At 36.5% G+C, this 23,865-nt stretch overlaps 1 protein-coding gene across 2 annotated transcripts in view; it reads left to right on the plus strand.

Moving 5' to 3' along the window:
• Positions 1-2,568: 2,568 nt before the first annotated feature.
• The window catches only part of LOC125671877 (conserved oligomeric Golgi complex subunit 3-like), a 31,630-nt gene continuing 10,333 nt past the window's right edge, over positions 2,569-23,865 (plus strand). The window contains exons 1-13 of one of the 2 annotated variants that reach the window (XM_048907865.2): positions 2,569-2,895; positions 7,310-7,435; positions 10,247-10,308; positions 10,510-10,675; positions 14,492-14,566; positions 14,670-14,762; positions 15,187-15,315; positions 15,491-15,609; positions 15,808-15,934; positions 16,063-16,154; positions 16,904-17,043; positions 21,725-21,885; positions 23,481-23,628. In XM_048907865.2, coding sequence (XP_048763822.1) covers positions 2,749-2,895; positions 7,310-7,435; positions 10,247-10,308; positions 10,510-10,675; positions 14,492-14,566; positions 14,670-14,762; positions 15,187-15,315; positions 15,491-15,609; positions 15,808-15,934; positions 16,063-16,154; positions 16,904-17,043; positions 21,725-21,885; positions 23,481-23,628 — 1,585 coding nt within the window. In that variant the 5' untranslated portion in view covers positions 2,569-2,748. The remainder of the gene's footprint in view (positions 2,896-7,309; positions 7,436-10,246; positions 10,309-10,509; positions 10,676-14,491; positions 14,567-14,669; positions 14,763-15,186; positions 15,316-15,490; positions 15,610-15,807; positions 15,935-16,062; positions 16,155-16,903; positions 17,044-21,724; positions 21,886-23,480; positions 23,629-23,865) is intronic. The other variant, XM_048907867.2, reaches the window with a different exon arrangement.

The raw sequence follows: 23,865 nt of genomic DNA on the forward strand, positions 1-23,865 counted from the left end.
AACAATGAAGTAAAACATATCGAACCTTTGAAAGGGGTCACATAGGCCTTTAAGGGCAATTGAGCTCACCTGAAAGTTCCTAATTTTACATAATGTAGTGTCACAATGAAGGCTAATAACAACATAATCTTTGAAGAGTATATAGACAAGGAAGGGGACCCATGAGGCTACCATTTTCCGCCCTCAGTTTGGGGCTGTAGGGCTACCACCTGGGGCCTCCCAAGGGTGGGGCTACTTTTCAGACCTCTCTAATAATTGACTAAATGGTGTTGGAATAAAACAAAACTGATAAACGACTAAAGAACAATCATGCCAAATATACAGAACCCTATAAGGGGTCAAATAGGCCTTTAAGGGCAATTGAGCTCGCCTGAAAGTTCATGCTTTTACATCATGTAGGGTCATAATGGAGGCTAATAACAACTTAATCTTCCACTAAAATATTATGCAGGTAAGAAAGGGGACCCCTAGAGCTACATGATGTATCAGTTTCCACCCTCAGTTTGGGGCTGTAGGGGTACTAAATGGGACCTTACGAAGGTGGATCCGCTTTTCAGGCCTCTCTAATACTGTGATATAATTTTAATTCTCGGGGGGCCAATGTTCGTGGGTAAATTTTTCTGGTTCGTGGGGACGTAATTTCGAGGGTAAGCGATACGATGTCGATAGGAGAGATAACTCTACTTGATTTATAAAAATGTTTGAGGACACGTAAATTCGTGTGTAAGAGTGATCCACGGACATCAAATTGGTTATGATGCTCCACCTCTGTTTATTGTCGACTGCAAGCTAGACGAACAATCTTGTGCAAGAAGGATTTCCAAATAGAATGCATGCCCATCTTACCGCGAATCCGTGAACCTAGGCGCGTTTCTATCCGTGTCAATCGCGTGTTCCCCAGTACAAGAGTATTTGGGGACCGGGAAGGGTGTATGGGGCACTGGGACTAGCCCCTAGGCGGAACGTTCAGAGAATGGTGTATGTGATTATGGTTTACCTAACTGGGGCTTAACGTTGGCTACTCTCCCCCCTCTCCCCTACAAACAGTGGTGCCAGACTGTGTCTGAAAATGAGCAGAAGGCACCTGCTGCTGATAGGGGGCGGTCATGGCAAAGATGTGGTGCATATATGTGCTCGCATAACCACCAACCATGGGGGATACCAAAGAGTACCTGTATGTGTACTGGGCACCCTCTCAGACATAGAGTCAAGGAAATGGAACGAGTAGGTTTTGCGAAGTTGTACTGAATGGTAAAGGGCCAGAGGGCCCTGTGAGGAGATCAGGACAATGGAGGGACTATGGGAGCTGGTGAGTTCCGGGGGGTAACCCCCAGCTCCAACAATAGGGCAACTAAGGAATACGGTCCTGGTGTAGGGATATGCTGGCGCTGACTAGAACCCTTGATACAAACCCTGACTGAACTGACCTGGGGTCTGGTCATCAACTTATCGGTGAGGGAGTTGGGCTGATCTCCCCGACACTGGGGTGAATGGATGCAGTAACGGGGGTATGCTATTCTGGGAGATTTCCAGAACTGGATATGTAACCCTCAACTGTATAGTCGTAGTAGGCCTCACTGGGACATCGGGCATAACTGACCCCCTCCCCTACGGGGGACGAGTAGTCGTCAACCAACCTATCTATGTCCCTAAACCTTCGGGCATCATGGCTAGAACTTAGGGCCTTTCATACCGCCGTGGACACTCCCACACCATAATTTATTCATAATTATCATAGTCAATGGGTTTATCTGAGCCTGTCCATTTTTAGAACAAAAGATGTAATGTTTTAAGTAGGATATAAGCCTCAAACTGTCCATTCTGTGAGAGAAAGAATTGATCTCGGCCCTACGGGCCTCAGTCAGTTCTTTCTCTCAGAGAATGGACAGTTTTTGGCTTAAGCCTTTACAGAAAACAACTCTAACTTAGGGTCTTTCATACCGCCGTGGACACTCCCACACCGTGGGCACTCCCACACCGTGGACACTCCCACACCGTGGGCACTCCCACACCGTGGGCACTCCCACACCGTGGGTTGTCTAAACTAAAGTCTACATTGCCTACCAACACACTCATATGTAAATTCGGGGACGCGGTGTTATGCCGCGCGATCGCTGGAGTATCCGGGGAGTGGCTTGCAACACAGAGAACACTTAATCCATAGATAAATCCATCACATTTGTACACAAAAAAATTACAAAGCTATTAAATTGTGATTAAAACATGTCTAAATAATGGATCCTGGCTATCTAAAACAATTACTAAATCTAAATTTAATTCAAATAAAAAAAAACCCATCAACTAAATTGACAATCTAATTAGAATTAGATGTTATATCCGCTCGCGTACTCGCATACATACTCTGATTCGGCGACAAAATTGGGGGGGGGGATACAGAGAGAGAGAGAGAGAGAGAGAGAGAGAGAGAGAGAGAGAGAGAGAATATTAAAACTGTAACATATTTCAAATCAGCACATTTGGAGGCATCGCATTGAAATCAGACACCTGCAAAATTAGCATTGAATTATTCAACATTTTTTTTCTTTTTCTTTCTTTCTTTTTTTTTTTTTTTTTTTTTATACATTATTTGAAACTATTACACCGATGACCATGATGACAGCGGTTAAGTTCGAAATATCCAAAATTATCAGAACAAGAATTTCCTTTCTTTTTGAAACCGAGTTTGTACTTTCTCTATGTTGTTTCGAAAGTAGGATATGAAACGTAAACATTTCGGCTTTGCGCAGAATGTCGAAGATAAATAAACGCCTTGTGAGAGACAGATTAGCAAACTGGGAGTCTCGCGGCATTCCTTTGACCACATTATCAACGAAACAAAAGGACATATGCATACAATTATCGTCAACAGTGAACGAAAGACGAATACCGTCCAACGTGAGTCTAAAATTACTTGTGTGTGCGTGTCACATCTAGTCGTCAATTTCACTGGCACTTGAAGTGTGGATAGCTTGTATACATCTTATGTGGGTCCTTCTAGAATGACTAGAAATTATTTTTATACAGAACCAATAATTTATAAATCCAAAAAGAAAATGTTATTTCCCCATCGATCACCCTCAAGTGTAATGTCCTGATTGACCTGATGGGCAATAATTCTATCTACACTAAAGCATATATTATGATTTGTCCTAATTGAATATACGTTTTTCTTTCATAAAATAATAATTTTAAAAAATTATATGCATTTTAATGATTCATCATTTCCTAACATAACTTTTTAATATCATATTTTAAAAACATGTTTTATTGTAGATAGAATTATTGTCCATCAGGTCAATCAGGTCATTACGCTTATTAGGTCATTACACCGACCTCACTCATATGTCATTCTGAATAGCCAATTTCTTCCTTTTGTAAGCTTTTGAGATGACTACTTGTGAGATACTAATATATGTATTAGTGTCTCACAAGTGGTCATCTCAAAAGCTTACAGAAGGTAGAAACTGACTATTCAGAACAACTTATAAGGATCGGTGAGGAAATAACATACTGGATAAATTATTGATTCTGTATGAAAGTAATTTCGAGTCATTCTAGGAAGTGGGGGGGGGGGGGTATTATGTACATAAGATCTATATACAAGCTATCCACACTTCAGGTGCCTGTGGTCAATTTTATAAGTGCATCCAGAAAAGTGTTTCTACGAAGTAAGATACCTATACTGAGCGTAGCAAGCACTTTGTAGAAGCATTTTGGTGGACTTATTGATAAAATTTCTAGAAAGTCTCTATCAAAACAACTTTTCACTTACTTCATGTTACTTGCACATTGGTCGTGCTAATTAATGTAACTAATTATACACATTATTATCTGATAAAAGTATAGAAAGTATATTTATTTCAGTTTTGTGGGGTTAAAACTAAGATATTATCAAATAAGATATATAGTTATCACATTTTTTAAGATGCAAAACAGACATAAACAGAATCGTATAATATGTTTTACGGTGTGACCATTGAGACGAGCGAAGACTTTCACATCTTGCAACACAACTTTAGACATTTAATCCTCTTATTCATTTGACTTGGGAAACATGATGCAGTTGATGTAAAAAGTGCATTGTGACGTCATATTAAATGCAATGTTTTTGCTTTCAAAACAGCAATTATCAACAACAATTAAACGTTCATGTACAAAGATATGGGAAAGCTTGGCTGGAATATAGAAACATTTGTGGTACTTTCTAAACAATTTATTTATTTTATCTATGGGGTTGTTAATGAAGTATACTATAGTGATGGCGACATTTTTCTAGAAGCAGTAGGCCTTATGGGTAATCCTCATCATTTTTCAGTTGATGAAGAGGAAATCATGGGACTCACATGTGTAATCATCAAAGCGAGCTTTGCTCGCTATCAATCAACGTCAGAAAATTGCAATTTTCCTTAAACAGCATTATCAAAATTTCACAAAAACTGGTTATAGCAATGATATGTCCTACGACATGCCCGTGTTTGAGGGCTTCATTTTTGAGGAATACTAGTTCATTTTGCATTTCAGCTGGATTTGTCTGTCCTTGATCTACTTTCAGGCTAAAAGTAGGTCAAGCAGTTTTCCTACTTTTTTCATTACGGATATAGATATTGCCCAGAAATTTAGTCACAAGCTTCCTTTCAGGGAATACAAGATCAGTTTGTATTTCAGCTTGATTGGTTCGTCCGCCTGTCTGTGTGTCAGTCCAAGGTCATGTTTTCCAGACTTTTTCTGTAACAGATGCATGTACAGCATTGAAATTTGGTCACAATTTTTTCCTCAAGAAGTAGAAGAATGAGATTTCATTTCAGATGGATTAGTGTACTGTGACCTACTTTCGGGCTAAAAGTAGGTCAAACAGTTTTCTGGATTTTTTATACGGCCGCATAAAAATGCTATATTATGCTATATACCACTGTCGTCCGTCTGTCCCTTTAACTTTGTCTTCACAACTCCTCCTAAACCCTTTGGGGGATTTTCATGAAACTTGGAACAAAGAAAGATCACAATGTGGAGGTGTGCATACTGCAAGGGGAATGCTGTTCAATGTTTTTGAAAGGAGTTATGGCTCTTGGACTTTTTTCCCCCTATTCTAAATACTTTGTCTTTGCAACTCCTCCTAAACCCTTTAGGTAATTTTGATGAAACTTGGTACAAAGAAAAGATCACAATGTGGAGATGTGCATATTACAAGGGGAATGCTGCACCACTATTTTTGAAGGAGTTAGGGCCCTTGGACTTAGATTTATTTTATGCAAGTACCTTGTTTTCACAACTCCTCTTAAACCCGTTCGGGGATTTCAATGAAATTTAGTACAAAGGAAGATCACAATGTGTAGATGTGCATATTAGAAGGGGAATGCTGTCCCACTATTTTTGAAGGAGTTACACCCTTGGACTTAGATTTGTTTAATGCAAAATACATTGTTATTGCAACTCCGATGAAATCTTTTGTGGATAATCAGGGGTCTAGAATTATGCTTTACCGTTGCCCGGGGCAAGTGCAATGTCATCTCAGGAAACAGACCTAGAGTGATAAGCTTACCTGCACAGGAAAGCAATAAATTTTGGAATGAATCTTTATTCAGATCAATTAAACTTAATACTGACCACGTTAGATTATCAGTACAACTACAAGAATGTAACTTAGTTTATCTAAGCTAGTGCGCATTTCACTACCAGTAGTTACGTTGCTTATCTAATATCAAAACCAATCCGGATAACCTGCAGAATTCCAGAATGACTTCTGACACACAACGGTGTATGAATCTGATTACTTTGTTCTAGTTGTGATTAAATGACTTGATATTTCAGCAGAGTAATGAAATTTACAATCAATTATTATCTCTTGTGGTTTTTATACCCCCCGCAACAAAGTTTTTTTTGGGGGGGGGGGGGGGGGGGGGGGGGGGGCTTTCCACCTACACTTACCACATCATACATATGGATTACCCATGGGACGAAGATGTTCCCTATCGATTTTGAGGTCAAAGATCAAGTGCACTGGACATTGAAATAACAATATGGTTTCCGGGCTGTAAAGTGTTATCCTTTCCACCTACAATCACCATATCATACATATGGACTACCCAAGGGCGAAGATGTTCCCTATTGAATTTGGGGTCAAAAGGTCAAAGGTCAAACACACTGGACATCGAAGTAACAATATGCTTTCCGGGCTCTAAAGCATTATCCTTTCCACCTAAGTCACCATATCAAACATATGGACTACCCATGGGATGAAGAAGTTCCCCATTAAATTTGGGGTTCAAATGTCAAGTGCACTGGACATCGATGTAGCAATATGGTTTCCGGTCTCTAAAGTGTTATCCTTTCCACCTACAGTGACCATATCATACATATGGACTACCCATGGGACGAAGATGTTCCCTATCAACTTTGGGGTCAAAGTTTCAAAGGTCAAGTGCACTCCTAGAGAAGAGACTACCCAAGGTTTTGTCATGCCCTTTCTTTTCTAAATCTAAGTTGTCTTGTTTTCTTCTAGAGTTTAATTTTCAATATCTATTTATTTCTTGTTTAAAGAGCATCCTGACATAGTGCAGATTCAAGTTTGTTAAAATCATGGCCCCCGGAGGTTGGATGGGGCCACAATAGGGGATCAAAGTTTTACATACAAATACATAGGAAAAATCTTTAAAAATCTTCTTCTCAAGAACCATTGAGCCAGAAAAGCTGATATTTACATGAAAGCTTCCTGACATAGTGCAGATTCAAGTTTCTTCAAATCATGGCCCCTGGGGGTTGGATGGGGCCACAATAGGGGATCAAAGTTTTACATAGAAATATATAAGGAAAACATTAAAAATCTTCTGATGAAAAATCACTGGGCCAGAAATGTTTACATTCACATGAAAGCTTCCTGACATAGTCCAGATTCAATTTTGAAAAAAAAACATGGCCCCTGGGAGTAGGTTATGGCCACAATAGGGATCAAAGATTTACATGCGAATATATAGGAAAAATCTTTAGATATGAGCCAAGGTTACTCAGGTGAGCGATGTGGCCCATGGGCCTCTTGTTACCAATATTTTTACCTATCACTGCGAAAAGTAATTATCATCTATCTATCTATATTTATATCCTTGTGTTTAGAGTTTTTAGAAAAATTCAAGACAATTAACCTTACATCTGATTAAATTGCAATATTACATGTAACAAGGTCAGATTTCATGCTTTTTATGAACTCTCTTCTGTTATTGTCTTACTAATAAGTGAACACTTCCCAAGGTAAGCGTGACTAACCCTTCATCAGTAAGTTAACTAATTAATAATACCTTTTGCCTGTCATCTTCAGCTACCAGAGGATGATGATCAATTGGTATTGCCTCATAAACAACTGGAATCCAGTACAGGGGGCTCTGTCGTTCATGAAGAATTTCAGAAAAGTGCACCACCAGAAAAAGCAGAAACAGCACAGATGGTAATCTGAACACATAAATAAATTAACCCACCAGACAGTTCATAAATTAAGAAAGAATAAATAAGAACAGGATATATATACTATAGCGGAAAAAAGAAACTGCATTATTTAATATATGAAAAAATAATAAAAGATACAATGAACAAATTTTATTTTTTGTAATACTGTTAACAAATGTATTCGTTACAACATTTCATAATCCATTAATGTTAACGTCGAATAGCGTCAATTTCAGCACACTTGAAAGACACTGGTATTCGAACTTGAATTAACAAAGTTAATAACGCGTGTGACCACCATTTGCATTCATGCATGCATGACAACGGCGCCTCATTGATGCCACTAAAGTGTTCAGAAATGCTTGAGGGATGTTGTTCCAGATGTTGGTTAAAGCCTGGCCAAAATCAGCCAATGTCACTGGCTGAATTGGTAAACGGCGTAGACGTCGTTCCATTTCATCTTAGACGTGCTCAATCGGCGATAAATCGGGGGAAACAGCTGGCCAAGGCAAGACATCGACATTCTGTTGAACAAAAAAGTCTCTGACTACACGTGCAACATGTGGCCTTGCGTTGTCTTGCTGCAGAGTGATGTGATTTTGCTGTCTCTGTATGAAGGGTATCACATGGTGCTGAATAATTTCGTCTCGATAGCGTACGCCGGTGAGATTTCCATTGACAATTTGTAGAGGGGTCCTTCCATGTGCTGTTATTCCACCCCACACCATAACACTACCTCCACCGAATTGTCGACGTTGCACAACACAGGCGTCCTGGTACAGCTCCCCAACGCGACGATACACTTTACAACGGCCGTCACTGCTATCTAAATGAAATCTGGATTCATCAGTGAACAGAATATTGGCCCAGTCCTGTATTCTGAATCACAGATGTCGTCTGCACCACACTAGTCTAGCGATACGATGACGTTGAAGCTGTATTGGGCGCACCGCTGGATGTCTTGGTCTGATGTTGTGCTAGCGCAGACAATTACGCACAGTTCTTGGACTGATTGGTCGAAGTCCAGGAATGCTACGAGCAGTCAAACTTACTGTCTGGAAACAATTTCTCAGGTGCACAAGTCTAATGTGGTTGTCCTGTCGACGCGACGTCACACGAGGACGCCCAGAACGTGGTCGATCCCGAGTGTTACCAGATTGTTGGAAACGTCTCCATAATGACTGGATGGTGTTCCGATGAACTCCAAAATGTCTTTCTATGATATTTTGTGCCAATCCAGCTTGAAGCATCCAAACAGCACGATTACGTTGGTTTTCGCTGAGTCGTGGCATGACAGAAGGGTAAATTTTGTCAAAACTAAAGTGCTTTCCTTAATGAATAGTGTCCAAGCAAACCTTGTACACTTCTTACTCCAAACAGTATTGGCCAGTAAAACTCGTGCGTACGAACACTTCAATAAACAACATGTGATCACTAAACATGAAAAAGTCTGTGCATCTGAGTCGGGTACTATCCGATATTGTTAAAAAACATCACCTTTATCGATTGTTTAGATTTTATAAATATAAACAATAAATATAGAAAAATTATACTAAATTTTATAATGCACAGTTTCTTTTATCCGCTGGTATATTAAACTTCATTGATATGCGTGTTTATTTATAAGGAAAATGTGTTTCAAAAAGCATGAATCCTGGATTACATTTTTATCAAAATATATCATTTTAAGACTGCATGCCATATTGAATCACTAGTTAATTGGTTCTGTTCTTCAGAATGGAAAAGAAATGAGAATAATTCTAGAGTCTGAAATAGCAATTTCCTGTGATAAACCATATTGTATATTTATGATTGTATTAGCAAGTACATAGAACATACAAAAGATTCAAACAAATCATAGACCTATATGCCATTTTAGGCATTCTTTGGAATTTATCTCTGTTTTCAGTGAGTCAAGAGTTTTCAATCAGTTGCCTGTCATGAGTGACCACACTGTGCATCAGAAATGTATGAAACAGGCCCATGTGTTATGCAACGAATCATTAGTTTGAATGTGTTCCTTGTTCTTATAGAAAGTTGCAGTCTGAGTCACCATAGATATACAATTATACTATCACAAGTATCCATGACGATATAGATTTTTTAGTTCAGAGGAAAGAGAGGATATTGTATTTCTTGCGAATGCCGGGATGTCTTCAATACTTAATTCCAATACTCAATTCACATTATAAAAATTAAAGTCAAATCAAACCATTTTCTATCATCTCAACATTTTTAAAAAGAGGCATTATCTGTAATTTTGTCACCAAAAATTGAATTCACTGAAAATTGTTCTATATCATATATTTCAGTAATAACACCAGATTTGATTACATGTGTTTCAAACACTTTTTAACCTCAAAGCAGGCACATGAATATGTAATTTTGGTGATTTTTTAAAAATAATTATTTACTTTCAAGCCAATAATTCTTCCGTATATATTTCTTTACGCTAAAAGCGGATATTTAACGTAGTTTTCTTAAATTTCTCTTGTTTTTGTACAAAATTAATGTTTTTAGTAGTCATTTATCTATATTCCTATGCCATTGAGAGATTTTGAGGGGGGACAAATGGTTTCCATCACTTTCACAGCTAACGCCCCGTTAATGATGTGTTTCATACCAATTATTGGTATGCCATTCTTCACATACTGATTTTGACTATGGATTACTCTGTTTACCTGATCAATTCCGGTATATAATCCCACCTCTGGTATTTCTAGGGGTCTGTGTTTGTCCTACTCTCAATTTTGTATTCTTCATTGGATTTATGAGATTGATCACTGTTCTTTATCTACACGTTTTCATACAGTTTTTATCATGGTACTCTGACCTAGAAAAAGATATGGAAAAAGAGGAAGAAGCTCCCTACAGGTAATGTGTGAATTTTAGAACATAGTTTGTTTGAAAGAAGTCACTGTCATGAAGAAACTCTCTCAATGCCTTCATGGTGCATAGAAATTGTTCCTTATGATAAAGGGTCTCTTGTAGATAAGTCAATGAAATAAATGTTATGTAGTCAATGTATTATATGTTATATGCAATTGATGTATTTGATATGAATATCACTTTTAGACATTACATAGAGGAGCTTCAGGGATACCAGGACCAATGTGATGGTGTACTAGGGGAGGTAACCACTGCCTTGACCTATTTAGCAGGACTTCAGAAGCAATATGTTAGTGTATCCACCAAAACAAATGCACTTCATGAGGCCTGCGAGCATCTCTTGGCTGAACAGGTTAATTCATTACATGTGTACTACTTTTTTCTAGCTGGCTAGTACAGAAATACACTTGTAAGTTTGAGTGGTACAGACCCTGAGGCATACTACTACACCACTTGCACGGAACAGTACGAAACGATTCTTGCACGTAACAGTGAACGGTTTGCACCAAACTGTGAATGGTCTGCATGGAACACTGAACAGTTAGTACGGAACGCTTCACACAAATTGCGGACCACCTTGTAGGCGTGGCTTGCGCGTTTTGTGAATGGTCTCAGGGCTTAACACTAAGGCACATCCGACCGACTCAGACAAGTAAACGCTTGGTCCGGTGTAATTAATTTTGTGTCATGGTAGCCCGACTGGTCGTGTCAAAATATTACGTTATAAAATAATAAAACCAAAGTATAAATATTTGAAATTTCTAAAATAGCATATTTACAGTAACTTTGTAATCTACAGTACTTATCATGTTTCGCTCAAATTCATCGGAAGGTTTTCTAAGTTGCTAGAACTTGTAACTAATCCCTTTGTATATTTATACAATAAGATATGTTCAAATTAAATCATTTTTATTATTATATCGCGATGTTCTACAGCAGAGTTATCTTTCCTGTCGTGTTTTCTCTAATGTACTGGTGGCATATTGAAAGTTATTTTCTTTACGATAACATTGTCAGTAACCCCCAGTCGGTATTGCTATCCTCCTGTAGGACACAATGCCGAAACATTTGTTGGTCGGTGTGTTGAACTTTGCGATCTGATTGGTAAGAGATTCTAGTGACACCAAATGTGGGTTACCAGCAATGCACGACAACTATTATGCGGTATTATCATTTTTTTTTTCGGGAACAAACTTTTGAGATTAAGCTTTGATTTATTATCAGCTTCCTTTCCAGTTTTATAAAATGAAATTGATAGATATTATACTGATGTATTTTTCTGTTAGGAGGTCAGCAGATGTTATCTTTGTCTTTTATCACATCAGTAGGTGTAGTTAGGGAAAATGTACCTTGATCAACTTGTATAAAATACATGTACCTTGGATGCTACCTGGATGAACATCAAAATTTTATAAAATTTGTAAGTGAAAAATGCAGGACGATCTTGTTGAAATATTTCAAATGAAACAAATTCGGGATTACCTAACCGCAGACTCATGCAAACAGTTAATGCAGTCTTTGGTGGCCAGTCGTCATGATTATACTAATAGTGTGCTATGCAGCCTACCAAATTGTACTATCAAAAGACTGCAACTGCTTCAAAATCGTGCTGCAAAAGTTGTGCTCAAATGGAAATCTACGGAGAGTTCTAGAGAAGCCCTAGAGATTTTGCATTGATTACCAGTTTCTTTTCCAATCAAATTTGAAATCGCTTGTATTTGTTTTTAAGTGTCTTAATAATGGTCACAGTCCTTCGTATCTCTGAGAAATGCTGAGTGTGAGAAGATCAGCATACAACATCCGCTCTGTTGGTATTGAAGCCAAAACACTCAATGTTCCTGTCGTTACACGCAAAACATTCACATCAAGGTCATTTGCCATATCAGGACCTACTGTATGGAATAAACTGCCACCAAATATAAGAACAATAAGTGAATACAGCACTTTCAAACGCCATCTTAAAGCATTTTATTTCACTAGTGCTGTTATTAAAATGTTAATTTCACTCTATTTCAAATATTTTTAACTTTTTTGTTTTACTTGTTAGCTCACCTGAGCTGAAGGCTCAAGTGATCTTTTCTGATCAAATTTAAAGTTGTCGTCGTAAACTTTTCACATTTTCATCTTCTTCTCCAGAACCGCTGCGCCAATTTCAACCAAACTTAGCACAAAGCATCCTTGGGTGAAGGGCTTTCAAGTTTGTTCAGATGAAGGGCCATGCCCCCTTCAGTGGGGAGATAATCACAAAAATGCAAAAATAGGCAGAGATTTTTTAGGGTCTAGATCTGTAGAGGGCCGAAATTTTGCCCCATTCCCAATGCTCAAAAGCAGGTGTTTTTCCCAAAATGATGCCTAAAAATTCCCAAATAATTGATGCTTTGATGAGAATATGCCATAAGTGCCACATAAGTCCAACATCAGTGCCACTTTGTTGCAAAAAAACATTGTGACAGTTTTTTCTCTGCCAAAGACCAGAAATTAAAGCTTGTTTAAGCCAGCCACATTGACAATAAATTTTGAAATATCATATGTTTAACTTTTTGCTTGTTTTTCTTATTTTTTGTATGAAACAAATTCCCCAAATTTAATCAAATATCACTATTTTCCCCAAAATTGAAGGCCCTTGCCCCTGGATTCAAGGGGTAAAAAAATTCATGATAGGTTGGGATCATTTAAAAATCTTCTTCTCAAGAACCACTGGGCCAGAGGAGCTGAAATTTACATGAGAGCTTTCTGACATAGTGCAGATTCAAGTTTGTTAATATCATGGCCCTTGGGGGTAGGATAGGACCACAATAAGGGCTCAAAGTTTTACATATGAATATATAGGGATAATCTTTAAAAATCTTCTTCTCAAGAACCCCTGGGCCAGAAAAGTTTACATTTAAAAACTTCTCGTCAGGCAAGACTGAAACATATTCTCGGGGAGGGAGGATGCAATAGACATTGTATTAGCCAGTTGATAAGAACCAGTCACTGTGGATAAGAAGGAACAATACCAAAAAAAAGGAAACAATCAAAATATGATTGAAAAAGATGGAGAAATAAGTCAAATATATAAATGAATTAAACAAATCATGACTAATTACAGTAATGATCAACAGATTCTTCAATTATGTATGCGAGTACGTGAGCAGATCTAACATCTAATTTGAATTAGATTGTTGTATTTGCCTAATTTTAAACCTAAGGAAAATTGCATTCATTTTTGAGAGACGAAAAATTATAAACAACTCTTGTCACATTTCAATTGGCCCCCGTCTGCACAGAACAGTGAACGGTTTGCACGGAACGATGAATGGTTTGCATGGAACGATGAACGGTTTGAAGAACAAAAGGAAACACTTTGGAGGTGTAGTAGCACGCTTTAGGGTCTGCATCTATCAGTTTGACTGCAATGACTAAATGTTTGAAATATAAAATTTATGATGTATTACTAAACAAGAGGCCCACAAGCTCTAATGGTCACTTGAGTATCTAATGGTCACTGCAAGGTATTAGGTCTCTCAATTTGGCAATAATTTTAATCTTGCTTAGCTGCATTAAAGTCATTTATTGAAAAATGTATAGGAAAGTACATCTTTCTTTTCCATATATAGTAGTTGGGTTTAGAGCCACTATGTGCATTATTGGTTTAAGTATTGAGCGACCTTTTCTGATCACCTTTTGTCGATTGTCTGTCATCCGCCCATCAGTCTCTCTGTCTGTGAACTTTTCACATTTTCATCTTCTTCTCCAGAACCACTGGGCCAATTTCAATAAATGTTGGTACAAATTATCCTTAGGTTAAGGGGATTCAAGTTAGTTCAACTAAAGGGTCATGTTTTCTTCAAAGGGGAGATAATTAAGAAAAGGCAAAAATTTACAATTTAGGTTCCTCTTACCCGAGAGAGGCTTTATACCAAATTTGAACAGGATTAGTTAAATGATTATCAAGAAGTCAAAAACGTGCAATTGTTAATGCATAATGCGCATCATCAACAGAGACAGACTGCATTAGGTCACATTAGTGTCTCAGGTGACCCAAAAATGGTTTTGAGTTTTTAAAATAGGTATAATCTGTGATATTGAACCAGTATGAAAATGAGTGAGCCTTGTACATGTGTCTACTCTTGTAATGATTGAAGAAAATACAGATTTTTTATTGAATACATGTACTCTTTTTCAGACAAGATTGATGAACACTGCTGAGAATATCAGTAATAAACTGTCATATTACAATGAACTGGACAAAATTTCTAGTGTAAGTTAATGTTGATGGCAAATACCCCAGAGATTGTTATTTATTCTGTTTTCCAAAATCATGATTCTGTGTAATCTAATTAGGTTCATTTTTATTGTTGTAGAAACTGGCTTCCCCGACTTTGATGGTTACTAATGAATCCTTTGTGCCCATGCTATCTAGGCTGGATGAATGCATTCTTTATCTGAGAAACAATGTAAACACATTTATATCAATTTCATGAGACAGTACCTTCAACTGAAGTCAGACATTGAAATATTTCCATTTTATGTGGAAATGTTGAAATTTGCACGTACATTTTCAAAATTCACTGCAGTAAATTTACAAAATAGTGAGAGCATCAGAATGATTAGATGATAGTCTTAAGGTTTTTTAAAGGTACATTTCTTATTTTATCAATAATACATAGGTCAGATATTGTGATGATTAGTTATATATCTGCCTTTGGTGATAGATGTCATCAATACATACATGTGTAAGTGATGAACATAGAATTAAAATAATTAACACAGTGGTTTTTGCTTAAACTCTTAACCCCTAATTTGACATGATTTAAATTGTACAGTTTAGTAATTGTCACTAAGATGTATTGATAAGAATATCACTTGATTGTATCACAGCCTAATTACAAGGAATCACAGATGTATCTGGCCAGACTGAACCAGTGTTTGTCCCGAGCATTGAGTCTCATTAAATCCCATGTTATCAACATTCTGCAGTCCTCCACCAGGCAGGTGCAGGAGAAAAAGGTAGGTACAATTTGATGGCAAACCTGGTTGTTTTGTTCAAAGCAAACATTCCTGTGTGAAAATTTGGAAAGTAACACTTTTGTGTAATTTATTTGACTTTGATAATTACAGAACTCTTTTGGAGGTAGCTTTGTGGTTGATGTACAAGTATGTAACTATATGTGTCTTTCTGCAGGATTCCACACAGCTTGGAGATAATGCATTTACATTGTTCTATGGAAAATTTCGAGCAAATGCACCTCGAGTGAAAGCTCTTATGGAGCAGTTAGAAATCCGCCTGGATAAAAGTCCCGAGTAAGTTACTCCAATGTATGGACACATGCATGTAATATGTTTTCACTGTAATGCTAGAATTTTGTACTTATGATCTGATAAAGTCATATTAAAAAAAAAAAAAACTTGAGGGGACCATATATTCTCATATGAGATAAGCTGTTTCCTGTATGGGACCTTTGAGCATTATGACTGCTAATAAATCTACAACTATTTCAGATATAATCAGGCTTTGGTGGACTGTCAGCAGTGCTATTTTAGCCAGCGAGAACTGCTCCTTGGACCTAGCATTACCTCTACAATCAATGATTTGGCCACAAAACATGTCCGTGATCATTGTGCGCTGGTGTGTACAAAAACCGTAAAACAAACAATTTTTTTTCTATGCTGCCAAAAGCTTTCCAGAAATTACTTCATATAATGTTTATATAATGCAAACTTCAGTGAATTTGGCATCAATTTACCATATTTCAGATGAGAAGTGGGTGTGCATTTATGGTTCATGTGTGTGAGGATGAGTACCAGTTGTACTATAATTTCTTCACCAGACACTCCCCTCTCTTAGAGTAAGTTCTTGCACACTAAATTTTACCAGTGGTTATTCTGCCCTGTTGCTATACATACAAGTATATACAAGAATGTAAAACAACTGCAGTAGCTTTGGCTTTTGAAAGCAAGTCTAATTTATCCTCTAGATGATAAAAGATTTTATAAATAGTATCACTGGCAGAGAAAAAGTATATATGTAAAACAGAATTTAACACTTTCTGTGTTGATACTAGGGCTACAGTGGGTACCTGAAATAACTGAAAACTGCAGGTTGTGTTGTTTGGGTCGCGTTCGGTTCCATTTTTCTGTATTTCGGTTTGGGTCTGGTTTTTACGATAGAATCATTATTAGAAATCTGTTTAAAAACAAAATGGCATCAAAATCCTTAAAGGTGGCTGTATTTTGATCAATAGTTAAACGATGGCATTGTGGGCAAAACAATGACAGTATGTAAGATATGTCAGGCACATTTAAAATACGCCACAGGATCAACATCAATGACAAAACTTTGAAAGCATGGAATGAAAATGAGTAGAAGTGACAATGCTGTTTCTAGTACCATGGATGTTGAGTCTAAACCATAGCCCTATAAAATACAATAAAGGTTATATATTAGATTTTTGAAATAGCTATACAGACCTGAACTGAAATACCTGAACCGAAATACCAGAACCCGAATTAAAAAATCCTGAACCTGAAAATTTTTGGAACCATGACAGCCCTAGTAAGTTTATGTACATGTATTATGTGAGAGTTATGCCTGCAGTGAGATGTTGGAACGACTCTGCAACAACCTGTATGATGTCTTTCGTCCCCTCATCATTCATGTCAACCATCTTGAGACCTTGGCAGAACTCTGTTCCATCATGAAAGTGGAAATGTTGGAAGAGCATGCACAAGCTAATGGTAATTAAAGATTTAGATAAAGATTTTAAAAATGTAATGAAAAATTGGAGCAACCTATTAGATGCCTAACGTTTTGTATTTTACAAATTGAAACTGCATAAGAATAGGCTTTTAAAATTATGTATTTTTGGCAAATTTGTGGTCCAGACTCCATGTCCCCTATTCTGGATCAAGCTTAAAAGTGCATTTTTAAACACTTCAATAACTGAGATATTAGACCATGGGCCAGTAACACATTACCTCCCCCTCTAGGGATTTTTTTACACTATGATTTTTTGAAAGTGTGTATAAAATAAAGGTAAATGAAGGTTGTTTGACAAATTTATGTTGGGGCGTTTTCAAAATATGGCCATTTGAATTTATAAATTTTTTGGCAAATTCCATACCGCAATAAAGACGACACATTGTAAACACAAACAACGGAATAAGGACATTTGTGAGAAATACGTATAAAAAATAGAAGACAGTGTATTTTAGAAAGTGGTACATATTTTTAAATGTCTACAAATTCATGTCATACGAAATTATACAGTGTATACTACATTCCCAAAATAACATATACCTAATATTAACTTGTTCAATACTAAATAAATAGTGTGAAAAATGGTTCATTCCTAGACACTGTAATCCATAGACCCTATCTTTATATGATATATATGCAATCTTGAGTTAGTAAATATAATTTTCAACATAAAAATCATTTCCATGTCTTCACACGATATATCTTGGGTATGGAAGCCCATAAATGTGTATAATCGATAAAAAGGAAGCACATGGATTACTTTTGAGTATACAATGCAAAAATGGGGAAAACCCTGATAAATAATGGCTCGACTATTGAGAATTGGACATATTATAAACAATAAACTAATTTATGAATAATTTAGATTAATGAATTATATTAATCTACAATTGTAAAATAGATAAATGTATTATCATACGTAATATTGAACACCTTTTCAATTTTCAGCTTACTTATAGAGATGTCACATAAGACAGAGTCCCAAGAATAATAAAGGCATAGATTGTTTGCTAGCTTTAAATGGTGCCTTACATGGATTCTATCACTGGTGTTATAATAATTACAAATATTAGTTACTAGAAGTAAAACTTGAGCATTGACGAAGTTGCGCCGAGTCAAGTGAACTGTAAGACTAGGAGACGTTCACTATCGACACTTTTCTCCGCCCATAAATGTATGTTCTGTAACAAAGGAACTCAAGTACAAGGGAAAAAACACAAACTGGTAAAGTGTGTGACAAAAACAGTAGAAGCCATTTTAAAAACTCTGCATAGAATAAAAGTCACTATAACACAATAAATCAGTTGGTTGATTGTATATTGTTTAACGTACCGCGTTAGAATTTTCACTCATATAGAAGCGTCACCATTGCCGATGAAGGGCTGCAAAATTTAGGCCTATGCTCGGCACATACGGCCATTGAGCAGGGAGGGATCTTTATCATATCACACCTGCTGTGAAACGAGACCTCGGTTTTTGCGATCTCATCCAAAGGACCACCCCATTTAGTTGCCTATTACGATAAGCAAAGGTGTACTGAGGACCTATTTTAACCTGGATTCCCACGGGACAATGGTTTTCTTGCCCCATTATTCGCCTCTTACGACAAGCAAAAGGTACTGAGGACTTATCCCTTCTAACTCAGATACCCACGGGACAACTATAAGTAAAGTTCATTATATTGATTTGGTTGCTAAAGGGGGAATGTTTTATCCAACCTGTAGAAAAACGTACACTTAAGTCCGATGATCTAAACAAGTCAGAACCTAAAATTGATATAATTCTTGAGCAATATGGAAAGGCATTTGACTTTATCCGAATATATGGAGATAAACATCGTGTAGAATTATGTGGTTGAGAGTGTGACAATGCTTAGAGAGAGATACTTGTCATTTATCCCGATTCATATAACAGTGATTACAAAACTTGAAACCTAAATCAAAAACAAAGAAAATTTGGTAGCAAAATTGAATTTCGGAAAACTCCAAAGGCGAACTATATAATCTGCATGTGTTGCTACTGCATTTGCGTCAGCCCTTTCAAGTCAAAGAATCTGCTATGATAATCAAAAGGCAGATTTCTGACTGCCGCAAAATTGTCATGCAATAACTTACCATGGCCACCTCTCCATCATCTCTGAATACATGTGTATATAATATCTCATTGCATGTCTCTCTCAAGTCGTATCAGACAACCCATCTTATTTTCAATGGCAAAAAGGTTCCCCAAATCGAACTCTCAGGACATATGTGTCTCAGCTATGGATGGCGCAAATGCATATTACCTAAGTACCTCACGTTTAAAATGACTATGCACCATCTGACGAGAAGTACTAAGTTAATTACACTATCAAACATGTTATGTCACTGTAGATTGATTGATTATATCTTGCTTAACGTCCCTCTCGAGAATTTTTCACTCATATGGAGACGTCACCAAGACCGGTGAAGGGCTTCAAATTTAGACCTTTACTCGGCGCTTACGGCCATTGAGCAGTGAGGGTTCTTTAGCATGCCACACCTACTGCGACACGGGACATCCGTTTTTAAGGTCATCTCCGAGAACTCGTGACATTCACACCTGATGCCAAGCGTTTGGCGATGGAACTGTCACTACCTGTTTTAACCACTTAAGTTTGTCGCGGACGGTTGTAGAAGTTACTCACAGACTCAAGAGTTTGAAACTACTATTTGCATTGTGATTACAAATTCTGGATTAATATTGCATGCAAGAATATCTATTCCAAATAACTCAGTAATTCATATACCTCGCCTTAATGTCAAACAACTTGATACATGTATATAAACAAAGGGTTAAGTTCTTTAATGCAAAATACATTTTTGCAAATGTCCATATTGTGTTTGTAAGATTCTCGAAGTTTTTCCAATTTTAAACAATACTTTAATTACAAATTTCATGAGTTTGCCCCAAAACTTGAAAAGGTTCCCTTGCATTAATATCAAACAATCTTATTCACAATTAAAGGGTTACGTACTTTAAAAAAAATGTTTTCAAATGTTCATATATGATCTGAAGAAGTTTTCCATTTTTCGGCGATTTTTAGAGGAAAACAAATCATGCGAAAACAGGCAACTGCTATATCAAAGGCATGCTTTTTTCAGATCTGAAACGTTGAACGCATAATACCATTCATTACTGAAGACGCCTGCAGGACTTTGGTCAGTTCGCTAGTGACTTTGCGTTTAGACTATGGAAACGCCATTTTCTATAGTGTTAATTCTGACATAGTTTCAAAGTTACAGCGTGTGTAGAATTCAGCAGCACGGCTAATTACCAGAACTAAGCAAAATGAGCACATAACACCAGTTTTAGTGAAACTCCATTGGCTTCCAGTACATTTCAGGGTTCAGTACAAACTGTTAATGTACACATTTAAAGCTCTCCACGGTCTTGCACCTGTCTACCTTGAAGAACTGGTCAGTCCATACAATCCATCAAGGTCTTTACGATCCGAAAACGCCATGCTTATTCAAACACCAAGAGTTGAGACCAAAATGTATGGCGACAGAAGGTTTGACAAAGCAACCGCCACACTCTGGAATAACCTTCCAAGTTACATCCGCAACGAAAATTCTTTCGAACTTTTCAAGAAAAATTTAAAAACTTACTTCTTCAGACTTGCTTATCACGATTTTATGTAAGCCATTTCCAGTGACAGTATTAATATTCTTTTTTATGAAACCTTTTTGTATGTATTTTCTGTAGTTTAATCACGATTTTGTGTAAGCCAGTGCTAGAATTCATATTCTTTTAATGAAACGAATATTTATTTATTTTTACACTGTTTTAGATATGTTAAATTTTTAATTGTAGTTTATTGTTGTTTTAATGTAAAGCGCTTAGAGTAATTTTTTTTTTTATTATATAATGCGCTATATAAATACTGTAAATAATAATAATAATAATGTTTTAGCCCCAGAAGTCGAAAACATCCCCAATTATTTATGTCAAACATCTCGTCAATCAAAGGGTTACATAAGTTCACATAATACTTGTTTGTAAATGTCAATGACATCTATATCGGATGTGAAGAGTTTTTTTTCCAGTTTTCGGCTATTATTTGTACAAATTTTTGGTTTTTGCCCCCAAAATCGAAAAGGTCTCAATGTTAACAATCTGATTTAAAGTTAAAGGGTTACAGACTTTCAGAAAATAATTGTTTTCAAATGTCCATGTCATTTATATAGGAGCTGAAGGAGTTTTCTATTTTTCGTTGATTTTTAAAGAAAAAATCATGTTTTAGCCCCAAAACTCGTTATTGCCCTCACATATTAATGTCAAACAACTTTATATATAAACAAAGGGTTTCATTTGTTCACAAAATACTTGTTTGCAAATGTCAATTACATCTATATTGGATCTGAAGAGTTTTTCCAATTTTTGGCTTTCATTTTTACAAATTTCATGTTTTTTGCCCCAAAACTCGTAAACGCCCCCACGTAGAAATGTCAAACAACCTGATTTATAATCTAGGGACTATGTACTTTCAAAAAATACTTGTTTGCAAAAATCCCTGGGGGGGGGGGGGGGGGGGGGGGGGGTCCCCCATTACCTTTCCTAGCCCATATATAGTCTATATGCACACCAGTGAAACAAACTAAAGACTCGATTTGATTGCAGTAAATGTTTCCTTTGTAGCTCAGGAATTGTCCTCCTTCAGTAATGTCTGCCATCAGATGTTAATGGACATGCAAGAACGCCTAGTTTACAGAACATATATTTACATACGGTCTGACATTCTACAGTATTCAGCAGCACAAGGAGATCTAGCCTATCCTGAAAAATTGGAAATGATGCAGGTGAGGCCAGTCATTCCATTTATAAGTAATTGCTATTTTAGAAGATTTTGATTGTTATCAGTTACATGTATAAGAAATGACAAATCAATTCACACAGACTTTAAATTCTATATACAAGTATTACAGATATAGATGTTTAATATGAACATGCAAGGGTAAATTTCCATTGGTAGGTACAGTCGTGCATGCGGCCTACATGGCTGCAGTTCAAAATATTCTTTGTTGTTGTTCAAAATACATTTTCAAGCTTTTCAAAATAGAACTAAAATTCTGAAAATATGGAAAGTAAAACATGTGGAGAGCAATTACAACACCCCTCCATTTTCCTGGTCTTGAATTCATTTTCCAGTTTCGAATCAGGCACCCTCTACTGATGCTTACCCAATAAATCAAGACGGCGGAGTGAAATGAATGTTAGAAATGGAAAATTCTATATAGCATGGAAACTTTTTATTTTTAATCAACTGGGGTTTACTATAGAAAAAAATATTATAAAAATGCATACATGTGTTGGATAATTTCATTTGTAACTGTCATAGACCATGGTTTGTAGCATTAACATAAAAAAAATGGGATGTGGCCATGGTTTGTAGCATTAAAGCAAGTAATGAAACTTGAATATAAATGCAGCAATAATATTAAGTAAAAAATAAATTTATCACCCCTGGGCCACAAAGGTCATACTCTATCTATGGAAATACTAATATTTTGACATTAAAGGGACTGGTTCACGATTTTTGAACAAAATATTTTCTATTTTTGATGTTAGATATTAAAAGTATAACTCATTTAATGTTGACAACCAAACTTTTGACCTTCTGAATGCAAGGATAAAAGCTATATTTTAGCCTTGAATATGTGTTATGTAAACAAAGACTCAAGTCTTTTTATGTAAACAAACAAGTGAAATATTAATTTTGTAATATAAAGCATCTTTATTTTGCATAGTCGCACATTTTAACTTTTAGATGGCACATTTTACCTGAAGAATGCTTGAAATGTGAAAATCATTATAAACCTTGATCGATATCCATTTCTTTTGAAAATTTCGTAAACAATAACATACCACAATCTTTGTTTCTTCTGTGATAATGTATAACCTTAATTTTTATGTGAATTTTTTTAAAACATATTAGACAGTAGATTTTGATCATTAAAAGTGAAAAATAAAATTTGGGGGAAAATCGTGAATCAGTCCCTTTAAGATCATTTCATCTTCTCAGAATATTACAGCTTCACAAACTGAACAGGGTCAAAATTACAATTTTTAAAGAAGTCATAGTTATGGTATAACAATACCACATTTCTCTTTCCATGGGGAAAAATTTGGACATGGTATACCAATTGGCTTACGAGAAAGGAATCCTTTTTGCTCTAACAATGATAATTTCACTCAATTTCACCAATATCAGTGACTTGCCATTGTATGAAAATCAGAAATCCAACACCACCAGAAATGCTTTAATATGATGGCTAAAACCAGTCAACTGCCTAATATACAATACTGTTGTATTTCAGATTGTGTTAGATTTCTGGAATGATTTTTATACTGCCTGCATTTGACTGTAGCCTAATTATGTGTTCATATTTTTCAGAGCATTGCTGAGAGCATAAGAGCTGGGGAGACCAAGGGCCACACCCGGACCCCCTCTTCATCTTCTTTAAAGGGTCACTCCCGATCTCCTTCAAATGCCTCCAGCACCAGCCAGGAGGTGGCTGAACTAACAGAAGCAGGAAAAAATGGTACATACTCTACAGTTATTCATTGTCATCCACAACCCAGGGTCAAGCACACTATCTAACACTGCAGTACTTTGTACAGTGTGCTAGTATATAGATATTGCATGTAGTTAAGGGTAACATTGAAAAAGTCACCCTGAGAAAACCATTGTCAACCGAGGCGTAGCCTCGGTTGACAATGTTTTCTCGAGGGGTGAAAATTTTCAATGTCACCCTCAACTACATGCAATATTTGTTTTA

Source organism: Ostrea edulis, chromosome 4 (assembly GCF_947568905.1).
Source record: "Ostrea edulis chromosome 4, xbOstEdul1.1, whole genome shotgun sequence".
NCBI lineage: Eukaryota > Metazoa > Mollusca > Bivalvia > Ostreida > Ostreidae > Ostrea > Ostrea edulis.